General features: G+C 45.4%; 1 protein-coding gene across 3 annotated transcripts in view; it reads left to right on the top strand.

Annotated features, from left to right (window-relative positions):
- ralgps2 (Ral GEF with PH domain and SH3 binding motif 2) overlaps positions 1–9,457 on the top strand; it is a 76,910-nt gene extending 67,453 nt beyond the window's left edge. For 2 of the 3 annotated variants that reach the window (XM_054603334.1, XM_054603335.1), the window contains exons 10-21: positions 1,589–1,726; positions 2,204–2,294; positions 2,468–2,535; positions 3,097–3,235; positions 3,360–3,511; positions 3,856–3,910; positions 4,460–4,537; positions 5,517–5,622; positions 6,897–6,989; positions 7,827–7,932; positions 8,415–8,506; positions 9,147–9,457. In XM_054603334.1, coding sequence (XP_054459309.1) covers positions 1,589–1,726; positions 2,204–2,294; positions 2,468–2,535; positions 3,097–3,235; positions 3,360–3,511; positions 3,856–3,910; positions 4,460–4,537; positions 5,517–5,622; positions 6,897–6,989; positions 7,827–7,932; positions 8,415–8,506; positions 9,147–9,176 — 1,148 coding nt within the window. In that variant the 3' untranslated portion in view covers positions 9,177–9,457. The remainder of the gene's footprint in view (positions 1–1,588; positions 1,727–2,203; positions 2,295–2,467; positions 2,536–3,096; positions 3,236–3,359; positions 3,512–3,855; positions 3,911–4,459; positions 4,538–5,516; positions 5,623–6,896; positions 6,990–7,826; positions 7,933–8,414; positions 8,507–9,146) is intronic. The other variant, XM_054603336.1, reaches the window with a different exon arrangement.
- The last annotated feature ends 2,797 nt before the right edge of the window (positions 9,458–12,254 follow it).

Here is a 12,254-nt window from a genome sequence, read left to right on the forward strand (position 1 = left end):
GGGCTGGATCCATTGAGAGTTGAGCCTGATAATAAGTCCCTGTTCCACACTGCCCCGGTGGCACCTCTAGCAGAGGGAAGAGCTGATTGTAATGCTGCTGAGGTTTCTGAGCAGCTTCCTGTTGAGCTTCAGCTGGATATGTGAGAGCAGGAATAAAAAATAAAAAAGAAGGACGGCCGACTTGTGAGCAAAATGAAGTCTGAGCTCATCTGGTCCTCATCTCCGCCGACATTTACTTTGTGTTCAGGTTCAGCAGATAGAGGGTGAGGGTTTCTCTCCATACTTTGTGACCAAAGTTCTTCTTTCTTACCCTTTTATTCTTTTAATACAAGCTTTGCCACATGTGAACACACACACAAAGTGTCCGTGTGCGCTAAACCACAGGTCGTGTGTGTGTGTGTGTGTGTGTGTGTGTGTGTGTGTGTGTGTGTGTGTGTGTGTGTGTGTGTGTGTGTGTGTGTGTGTGTGTGTGTGTGTGTGTGTGTGTGTGTGTGTGTGTGTGTGTGTGTGTGTGTGTTGTGTGTGTGTAAGGTATGTTTGTGCGTGACTAACCGCCGTTGTCCCCGACATGCTCTCAAAAGAGCAGCTACAGCAGTTAAGCCTTCCGGATCCCTCTCTTCCTCCTCTTCCTCCCCATCTCTCACTTCCTCTCTTGCTTCTCCTGCTCACAGCCTCTCTGTCTCTGGTTCCAATCAGATAGTGTTGTGTTTGTTCTTTTTTATCTGCTGGATCTGCTCCTGCAGTTGTGTTCTTGTTGCTTATTTGTACATCTGTGTTTAGACTCGGCGTTTGTTCGTGCGCAGATCTGTGTGTGTGTGTATAACACCGTTTTCGGAGCGAGGGTGTCATGTAGTCTACGTTGTGATAACTTTTACTTACATCTGCACTCAATCTCCATGCTGCTGTGTGAAAGAAACATTAAGAGAGAGAGGAGAGAGTGGAAGGAGAGGCACACGATCAGTTACCTTCTGGAGCTTGTTAATCTCTGTTTTTAGAATGGCGGGAAGTCGCTCCTGGGTTTGTCTGTTAATGTTAATATTTATGTAATGAGAGACTAAGAATCTCAGTTCTGATACAAGTCTGCCAAAAATGGGGATGAAGACACGGAACATGGAGGGTGGGAGAAGAGGGATGGCCTTGAGTTGGAAAGGCTAAAGAGAAGATCAATTATCCACTCCAGGCTTTTAGATCTGGATCCATGTGGAGCAGATCTGGGCAAAGAAAATGAAGAAGTTCTTATTCCCGTCTATTTCGTATCAAACGGGCAGTCTGTGATCACCAGCTGGTCTTCACACCCAGACATCCACAGCTGCAGCCACGGCTTGCATCACTCATCCACAGAAATCTGGCCTTGTTGTGATGTCCAGCCTCGTGTTTGCTCTTTAATGAGCTGAGCTTTACTGTGTTCAGGCAGGAAAAGTACTCGATTACCCCTCCAGGTGTCTAAAATATCGCCTCCTACAGATGGGCGACGTCCTCATTTAGCTCTCGACTCGTTCAAGGATGAGAGGAAAAAGGAGGAGGGCTGTTTGTTTTCGGTTGTTTGATGTAACGTGTTTTTTTTTTTCTGTTCCTCTGCTTTTTTCAGGCATGTACCTGTCCGATCTGACCTACATAGACTCGGCGTATCCCTCCACGGGCAGCATACTGGAGAACGAACAGAGATCGAACCTGATGAACAACATCCTCAGGATCATATCGGACCTGCAGAGATCCTGTACCTACGGTGAGTTGAGCTGTGTGTTCACGCTACGACCGACGCAGCAACAGGCTGCGGGTCGATGAAGCATCAACCAATCATGTGTTTCTGTTTCACTCTGCTCAGTTCCGTCTGAAAAAATGTCATTGGCTAGTTCCCAGTGCTATTTAACAACATAACCAAGTCAACAATCATGACCCGGTTACTGAAGATAATCCAGATAACTTGTTGTGAGCAGTTTCATTGAGGAACTACTTTCTTTCTACCAAACTACGCCCCCCAACCGTATCACTACTAGGGTTTAGTTCCTACATAAACCGTTCTAATTTCTGAAAAAGAGACATTTTTAAGTGTCAAACATAGCAACACACAGGACAGGTTTCAAGTGAAATTTTCTATTATAACAATAAAGTTCACATTATGAGACATGCTTGACAGCATTGATATGTTGGCAGTGATAGATGACATGTGTTCTAATGTTTGTCGTTCTCGTTCTTCGTTCAGATGTAACGGTGTTGCCTCACGTACAGAAGTATCTCAACTCAGTCAGGTACATCGAGGAGCTGCAGAAGTTTGTGGAGGACGACAATTACAAGTAAGGAACTAACAAGATAACTCAGAGGTTTCTACGCGATTTTCTGCCAGAAAGGTTAAAAATCGTTTTTTCGATGCTCATATTTCTTTCCCAAAACAATTCATGTTTTTAATGATGAGAAATTCTCAGGGGATGAATTCAAGCTGATGGATTAATCAATGTTCTTTATTTAGGTTGTCACAGAAGATTGAGCCAGGCACCAGCACACCACGAACAAACCCCTCCAAAGAGGATAATATCGGTAAGTTGGGGGTTAAATGTCGTATTGAACTTGTTAATCATCTCTTTTTTCCATGTTCATCTTGGTCTATAAATTCATCCTTCACTCCAAAGCGTGGAAAATGAAATCCCAAACTGCAGTTCTTCAAATTGACCACTTGAGGCTCACTCAAAAGCGAGTCAATCCCCATAGACCTCTTTGTTAAAATGCCCATCTTTAAAGCAGAAATAAACATCTTTACAGCCTGGTACAAAAATCAGTTTTGGTCCCTATAGCTAATTTCCCCGTTCATGGCAACTTTACAGGGGTCAAACTTTTATATAACAAACCTGTTAAGATTATATTACAGCTTTAAGCTATGCATAAGTAAAGGGGTGACAACTACAGGTGGGTGCTAACTTGTTGAAGTCTTTCTCATGGGCCGGTCTAAGCTCCACCGACAATCCATCTTTTTGCCCATTTCTGGACCGCTCAGAGCCACAGATATTGAGCGTCACAATGGCTCTCCAGAAACCTTTGTATGACGTCATAGAGACTTCCTCCTGTATACCGTCTTATGTTCCCTCCCGCTCTCACCTACAGGCCACGAAGCGTCAGCTTCTCCTCACTGCGGCCGCAAATGTACGATAGCAGCCGAGGGAACCAAAGTCCCGGCCACGCCGCCCTCCCCCAGGAACCTGCTGCCCTACGGACACAGGAAGTGCCACAGCCTGGGCTACAAGTCAGTTTGTATTACTATTAGATACTGTAGAAGAAACTGTACATTTACATTGATGCATAAAAACATTTACAGCCATGAAGCAGAAATCCTAACCTCTTTCTTTTTCCCTCCTGTGTCCACGTAGTTTTATCCACAAGATGAATACGGTGGAGTTTAAAAGTGCCACGTTCCCCAACGCTGGTTCTCGGCACCTGCTGGACGACAGTGTGATGGAGAGCCACAGCCCCACCAGGGGACACGCAGAGAGCTCCACTCTGTCTAGTGGTATTTCACTTGGTAAGACGCACACATGTGTATATTTTTATATATATATATATATATATATATATATATATATATATATACCAAAATGATTCTGTCTGTTTATATAATATTTAAGTTATTGTGGATTTTAAAAGTTGTTTTAACTTATTTAATATTCTTCACTGTGTTATTACTTATTTATAACCTTTGTTTTTTACTATTTCTCTTGTTTGCACTATCCTCTCTGCTGCTGTAATCTTGCAAATTTCCCCGCTGTGGGACTAATAAATGCTTTTCTTATCAGATCTTATTACCATAATGCACAGTTTGTATCTTCACTAGCATGTTTTTAGTAATCGGTTTGTATCCGTTCACAGGGAGCAGCGAGGGCTCCGAGCTCAGTGAAGAGGTGTCCTGGCCGGCGTTTGAGAGGTGAGCTAACTACGTCCGTGAAGTGTTGTTGGTTTTTTTTTTTTTCATCACATCCACGTGTAAGATCATAAAATCCCCCCCGCCCATCCCTGATGTGATTGCATCATTTTCAAAGCTCTGACCTCGAGACACAGCTATGCAAAAAATTATCGGCCAATAAAACTCGCACAGGAATGCCGCGTCCCGCCTCGCTTTCAGCCTTGCATCAAGAGCCGCCACGCCTCCAGCCGCTGCTCGCCAACGCCTCCGCAAATGAATTAAGAGCTTTAACATTTAAACCCCCTTAACCAGTAGTCCCACTCTGCAAACCAGTGCCCGCAGCCACACTCACCAGTTTAAGAATCGACTGGTCTGAAGAAACACTTGCACCCTGTAAACACACATTCATCCATAACTCCTCACTGCTCCTCCATCCAGCCCCAACAATCTGAAAAGGGATAATAAAAAAAAAAAGAAACAATAAAATAAAACACCCTCACAGCCCTAACGGTGTCCCGTGCCCCCCCCCTCCCCCCCCCATTCTATCCTGTCTTATCCTACTCTGAACAGGACTCGGTTCTATCACTCTCTGGGCCCAGTGACCCGCGTGGCCCGCATCCCCTACAGAGGAGTCCTGAGGCCCAGCAGGTACACGCATCCCGACCGGAAACCCACCTGAGCTGAACCAAACCCTCTCTTGTCCTCACTTTACAGCCCCTCTCAGTCCCTGCAAAGGGGGGAGGAGGGAGTGCTGTGTGCTGGTGCTTTGTGTGTGTGTGTGTGTGTGTGTGTGTGTGTGTGTGTGTGTGTGTGTGTGTGTGTGTGCGCTGGGATAATCTGATGGTGGGAGGACGAGTGTGTGTGTGTGTGTGTGTGTGTTGTGTGAGATCAGGTGAAGGGCAAAGGATCAGTCTGGGGTCACGATTCTTCATCTTCTGCTGCGTTCCATCAGTCTCTAATCCACCTTTTGCTTTTCTTACATTTCTTGCATGTCTGCTTCACACACACAGGGTTAACCTGGACTTCTTCTTGTGATACATTTCCAAGATATTTTCACAGCTTGGAGCTTTAAAAAAAAAAAGAAAGTTTCCACAGTCACATCGAGCTCCATGTGTTGCTGGAAATAAACGTTTGCATCCTCATTCCTGAGGTAGAGAGGAACAGACTCCTCGGGGTGTTTGATGCCAATTCTCAGGGACGTCGCAAATAAAAGCGTCCTTTCTGCGGTTTAGAGATGGGTCTCTCTCTCTCTCTCTCTCTCTCTCTCTCTTTCCACCAGGCTTCACTGGGCTCCTGCACTGGGCTTCCTGCTCTGATCCTCCAGACAGACACAATCTGCACACCACCTCTGCTCTCCTCTCTGCAGATATACCTGTGTTAAGATTTACGTCTGTGAAATCCAGTCCTGTGAAAACAAGACGCACATAGTTCAAAGAGTACTTTCACAAAGCAGAGTTTAAGGTCGCTTTGCAGATTGCGTCTGCCTTTTTTTTTTTTTTTTTTTTTTTTCCATCTCTTGAGTTGGATTTCCTGCCGTGGGTTGCGTGCATGAGAACATGCATGTTTCTCTTGTGTGTGCGTGCGTTTGCAGCTCGTGACGTTTGTCTTTGTCCTGTTGTTGTTGTAGCTCAGCGGAGTCGGAGGAGCTCGCGGTTCACTTGTACCCCGGAGCGGTCACCGTGCAGGGGGTGCTGAGGAGGAAGACGGTGCTCAAGGAGGGCAAGAAACCGACAGTGAGATACCACACACACACACACACACACACACACACACACACACACACACACACACACACACACACACACACACACACACACACACACACGTATATCCATACACAATGTGGTGTTCCATATGCTGTTCATACACCTGTACCTCCAGACTAACTGTGCAGGAGCAGATGGGCAGTAAAAGCTGTCTGGAGGCCTCAGAGACTCCTTAACTTGCAGAACATCTCTTTCTTTCCGTTCCTCTCTTCCTTTTAGACTGCACTTGAATTTATTTATTTTTTTCCCCCACTACTTTTATTTGCCTCTAAAAGCCGTTTTATTATTTGCACTGAGACTATCCTATTCTGTTTTGACTGGAAACAAAGCTGGAGCTTCTCATGCAGTTTGAAATAGCTTGAAACTGTTGATGACGTAACAAGAAGAAAATCTGGAAAAGGGCATTTAGTCAGAAGAAACCCGCGCAACACCAGGATTATTAATAAGCAGGGTGGCTTCTTCCCTTCATTTCCGTTCACATGCCCGTGTCGGGGGCTTTAAGGTAGATGTTGAATTGGTGCCAGAGTCCGTCGGTTAGAGAGCTCACTCTCATCGGCTGTTTCAGTTTAAGCGAATCGGTGAACGAGAAAAGAAAGCGAACTGAGGAAAGAGGTCACACAGAGAGGCAAGAGGCCACACAGGGAGGCTCTTCTCATTTTTCATTTTCATCTGGTTATTCCAATACACAAGAATTTTGACAACGACACAAGTATTGAGCGTGACTTGAAAATTGAAGACAAATGCTGCTTTTTTTCCATGTATGAGTCATAACAGCAGTTTGTACATATCCAAAGTACTAGGTCTTCCGATTTTTCCTTCTTGTATGACGAATACAGACTACTGCCACCTGCTGGTCTGGAGAGTTACTCCCTCTCATGCAGATTCAGAAGTAGTTGGCCGTTGGATAGACTCTCTGCGGTGTGTTTGAGTGCAACTTCTTCAGCCAAGACACTGGCGCCGCTCGTTCTTTGATGTCGGTTTGGTGGGCCTTTCGTCTCTGAAGCTTTCTGAAGTGTTTACGGAACAAGATGCAAATTTTGCTCAATTATTCTCCGGCCATCCAGGGAAACGTAGACAAGCGAGGACTTTCAGTTTCCCCAAAACCACTCGGAGTGTTCTCTACTGTGATTCATCTCTCGGTCTCTGAACACAACAAAATGTTTACTCTAGAACATACTGAAGCATTTCATTGACTCAATCAGGCTGAAGTGGATGCTGATTTCACCATTTTGTGTCTCCAGGTGGCGTCATGGACCAAATACTGGGTGGCTCTTTGCGGAGCACACCTCTACTACTACCCTGCCAAGTCCCTGAAGGCCACCGAGAGAAAACATGTAAGTCCCACAAACCTTCCCCATCCTCTTGTCTATTTCTGCAGCAGATGAAAGAGATTCCAGATGTTTGTTTGTTTGTTTCGGCAGGCGATAGGACAATAACTGATGGCACAAAACTGCAGTGAGACATCTGAAAGCCTCAGATTTCTTCCGTGTGAACCGAAGTTGTTGATAGAAAACAGAGTAAATTTACTGAATTGCCACAAAACACATTCTGTTTTACAAGATGACGACACATGATAGCCATTACCTACTCGCTTAGAAAGTTTGATTACAGAATGAACTCATGTTAACATACTTCATGATTCTCCTTAGTGAGTGTGTGTGTTTTTTTACTTTATATGCGTAGGAAAATGGAAATCATGCCAAAGTAATGCAAAGAGATAAGATTACAGATTTTTGATATAGTTTTGGCATGATTTTAAATAATAAATCAGTGGAGCATGTTTAGTGCATCTGGCTTTGCGTGTGTTTGTGTGAGAGTGTTTGGACTTCATCACTTTGACAGGAACATTTACTGAAACTGTACAGGAGCTCAGAGGAGGGAAGAAAACAGTGTGTGTGTGTGTGGGGGGGGTGGAGTGGGGGGGTGCACTGGACGGAGTGGGTAGCAGCGGAGGGACAGACAGATGGTAGCACTCATTGAATAATGAGACCAATGACATCACTGCAGTCCTGTGTGTCACTCACAGGCAAATGAGAACCTTGTGGAGGGCACATGTAGGCTACGCACACAAAGCCTGTGTGAACATTTCGTCTTCTTCTTGAATAATAGACCACAGAGTCAATACGGGAAATAAAAATTAAACTCCTGTTTCCACTCGTCCTTCTGCCCAGTTCAAGTCCACGGCCAGTAAGAGCGTGTGTGTGGTGGGTCTGATGGCCATGATGGCCGACGACCCCGAGCATCCCGACGTCTTCTTGCTGACGGACTCCGAGCAAGGTGAGACACACACACACACACACACACACACACACACACACACACACACACAAACATAACACACACACACACACACACACACACACACACACACACACACACACACACACACACACACACACACACAGAAACGAAAGGAGAAGCTAAACAGAAATGACTCGCACGAGCAAGCAGTCAGCTCTGCAGGAAAAATGTGAACTGGGTCAGCGGAGTTTGGCTTAAAAGATGACATCACCTGTACACACACACACACACACACACACACACACACACACACACACACACACACACACACACACACACACACACTGACACACCTCCGACCTGAACTCTTCCACTGCGACTCTGTTTTTATTTGACCATGCGAGCCAAAGTCAAGTGAGGTTTCTGCCATTTTTTTTTTCCACTGAGTTTTTTTTTTTTTTTTTTTGGTGGAAAACTAGAAGCTTGGCATCTCACTCTTGTTTGTCTCCGTTGCCTAGGTAACACCTACAAGTACCAAGCGGGGAACAGGATGAACGCTTTGCTGTGGTTCAAACATCTGAGTGCTGCCTGTCAGAGCAACAGACAACAGGTACACACACACACACACACACACACACACACACACACACACACACACACACACACACACACACATGGATAATTATTGTTCGATGTTTTTATTTAAAGTCAGTTAACAATACAATAATGCAAATTAACAGTTTTTATTTGAAATTAAACAGATACATAGGTAAATATATATAAATATAAGAGCTAATTAAGGAAAAAACTTGGGGTTCAGAACATTACATTTGGACCACAGTCTCACAGTTTTCATAGGTTTTTGTTTTTGCTAAAGTATTGTCTTTAAATAAAGTCCCATTTCTTTCTTTCAACATGAAAGTGAGGTTGAACATTAGCAAACTTTAGATTATGAATGTAAAACAATGCATTAGTTAGGAAATACTCTGTTGAACTTCAAATAAAACGAATAACAAATACGTGTTTCGACTAGAGGGTCAAATTACAGATAATATCAATATAAATCTACACTTTTCTTGCCACAGTTTGTTTATTTAAACATTTCCAGAACAGACTGACAATCATTTCAGTATTGAAATAGCATAAAACACAGCTTAAATCAATGTAACTTCTTCACTGACCAAAAAAGGACCTAATAATGAGTCATTTTAACCTCATTTAACACAAACACCACCTTTGTTTCCCTCCAGGTGCCAGCCAACCTGATGTCATTCGAGTGACCGACGCTGAGGAGTGTGACTGAGCGAAGACGAGAGAGAGAGAGAGAGAGCGGGAGAGAGAGGGAGATGATGATGAAACAGACGACGAAGAAGAGGAGGAAGATGATGATGATGAGGAGGAGGAGGATGAGGAGTGTTGTATCAGTAGTGGGAGCTTTCACTGCCATGAGCCCTGACCGCCGATTCTCCGATTCTTGCCCCGGCCCCACTGCAGCCTCACCTGCCACCACTGCCTTAACCAGAGTACCCTGTGTGCGTGTGTGTGCGTGTGCGTGTGTGTGTGTGTGTGTGTGTGTGTGTGCGTGTGTGTGTGTGCGTGTGTGTGTGCACGTGTGTGTGTGTGTTTATGGAAGTGACTGTTTCGTGTGTGTACTGACTACTGAACAAGGACCTGCACCACTGCTCTCGTCTCCCATTCGCTCTCTTTTAGTTTTTTTTGTGTCCAGCACTTCGTGTTTATGGAAGTGACTGTTTCTCCCTCTCGTACTGACTACTGAACAAGGACCTGCACCACTGCTCTCGTCTCCCATTCGCTCTCTTTTAGTTTTTTTGCTGTCCAGCACTTCGTTGGAGACATCCCCTCCTCTCCTCTCCTCTCCCTCTCCTCCTCCTCCTCCCCTCCTCTCCTCTCCCTCTCCCCTCTCCTCTCCCCTCCCTCCCCCCTCTCCTCTCCTCTCTCCTCTCCCCTCTCCTCTCCTCCCCTCTCCCTCTCCTCTCCTCTCCCTCTCCCCTCCCCTCCTCCCCTCTCCTCCTCCCTCCCCCTCCTCCTCTCCTCTCCCTCTCCCCTCCCTCCCCTCCCCCTCCCCCCTCCCTCTCCTCCCCCTCCCTCCCTCCTCTCCCCTCCTCCCCTCTCCTCTCCTCCCCCCCCTCCTCTCCTCTCCTCCCTCCCCTCCCTCTCCCCTCCTCTCCTCTCCTCTCCTCTCCTCCTCCTCTCCTCTCCTCTCCTCTCCTCCCCTCTCCCCTCCTCCCCTCTCCTCTCCTCTCCTCTCCTCTCCTCTCCCCTCCCCCCCTCCCCTCCCTCCCCTCTCCTCTCCCCCTCCTCTCCTCTCCTCTCCTCTCCTCTCCTCTCTCTCCCAGACAGACTGTCCTCCATCGGACAGAAAGAATCCTCTCCTCTCTGTGTTGTTTTTGGTTTTTTTAAAGGGGGTCATCTACTTTTTATTTGTGTCCCCACTTTGCTCAAACGCAAGATCTCTGTCTTTTAATCGTCACACACAATCACATGACGCACACTCACACCGGACTAACCCGTTTGGACTCTGGAGGGTTAAAAAAAAAAAATACAACTTTTTTTACTTTACTTTCGTTCACTTTTCGTTCACTTGTGTCGGGCTTGGAGTCACCGACTTATTTAGACAAAAACCACGGCACACACACACACACACACACACACACACACACACACACACACACACACACACGCACACACACACACACACACACACACACATATATTTGATGGCGTAAACGTTAAGGGCTCTGATTCGCAATCGATTCCAGCAGAAACAATTCCCACACTTCCATTTTATTACAGAACTCTCACCCCCTCCCTCTTTCTTTCCTCATATACTCGCTGAACGTTCTGTACGTATGTGTGTGTGTGTGTTAGTATATCTACGTTGGCTGAGGAGGGGTGGAGGTGGGAGAGCATCTTGTCTGTGTTCCTCAAAAGGTACGATCGCTCCAGAGTCTAAGCTAAGACGTGTTCATGGTTCGGTAGACGAGAGTTCATCCTTTTTTATTTTGTACAAACCTGTTTTTGTTTTTTTTTTCCTCCAAGTGTTGTCTGCTGTTTCACCAAACTCTCTCTCACACACACACAAAAACACTAAACACTAAAAGACTTGAAACTGTGAAAGAGTCCCAAGAGAAGAGAGCGACAAGAACTCCCAATCCATGATTTTTATCTCTTCTTCTTGTTGCTCGTTGTGGGCGGAGCCTCTGGTCTGGAGCAGACATCCAGAGCTACATGGAGCCATGCAGAGTCTACTTTAAATATGTTTATGTTTTGTGTTGTTAGTTGTTGTTTTTTGTCCTTTTTGGGGGGGGGAGGTGCATTTCACAGTATTACCGTTTAGTAAACAATCGCACATCTGTGTAGTTTTGTCTGTTACATTTGAATGTTACATTTGTTTTTGTGTTTTTCTTTTGAATCTTGTACGTATTTTTTGTTTTTTGCCCCCTTAGTGTTTCAAACATTGTTAGGCCCTTACGTCTGATTTGGAATAAGCACCTTGGTTATAAATTAGTGCCAAGTGATGTAACGTCACCGTATTTTTCTTCAGGTTGACGAAACGTTAAGAAGAGGAAAATCAGTGCAGATGTTTTCACGGTGCCACAAACTGCTGTTGTGTTTCTTCGTCGTGAGCAGAAATTGCATCCGAATGAACAAACGTGATCCGGATGATGGAGATGACAATGATGGGAAGCTTTTTTTCGCCCAGCTATAATCATCAAATTCTAATCCTTTTTTTTATTTGAATATAAACGGCTTGTTTACATTGTATGTTTACGCAATCTTTTGCCCCACAATCACCATCCCTTCAACGCTCCACATGTGCTGTAGAACCCTTAGTGTTACAGTGTGTAGAAACAAACGCTGGTGTTTTGAGCTCAGTTAGTTTGAGGGTGTTTATAAGGCGTTATGGGATGGAGAAGGTGAACATATCCGTACTCGCACAGCTGGATCCTCTCTGATGTGCTTCAAACTGCCCTCAACACAATGTACAAGTCAACAAATCAGCTTTATAGGTCAGAAAAACAACAACGAAAGTGAGACAAAAGACAGTGAAGTGCCCGTAAAGAGTTGACTAAAGAGGAGATGGTAGAGGATGAACCTGTGAACGAATGAATGAGGAAGCCAAAGACGGGCATGTGGATGCATTCCTGTGCCTGTGAATACTTCTGTATTTTTCATAAAAAAAAGACAAATCGCTGCACAACGAGAGCAGAGGCGGTTTCTGAAGCACTATGGAGGCCGATCATCGCTGGTGTTTGAGTCCGATAGGTTGGCCGAGGTGCAAAGAGGGTCTGTGAATGAAATGGGTCAGACCGAGTTTAGGTGGGGGGGGGGGGGGG

This window comes from Anoplopoma fimbria, chromosome 8 (genome assembly GCF_027596085.1).
Source record: "Anoplopoma fimbria isolate UVic2021 breed Golden Eagle Sablefish chromosome 8, Afim_UVic_2022, whole genome shotgun sequence".
Lineage (NCBI taxonomy): Eukaryota > Metazoa > Chordata > Actinopteri > Perciformes > Anoplopomatidae > Anoplopoma > Anoplopoma fimbria.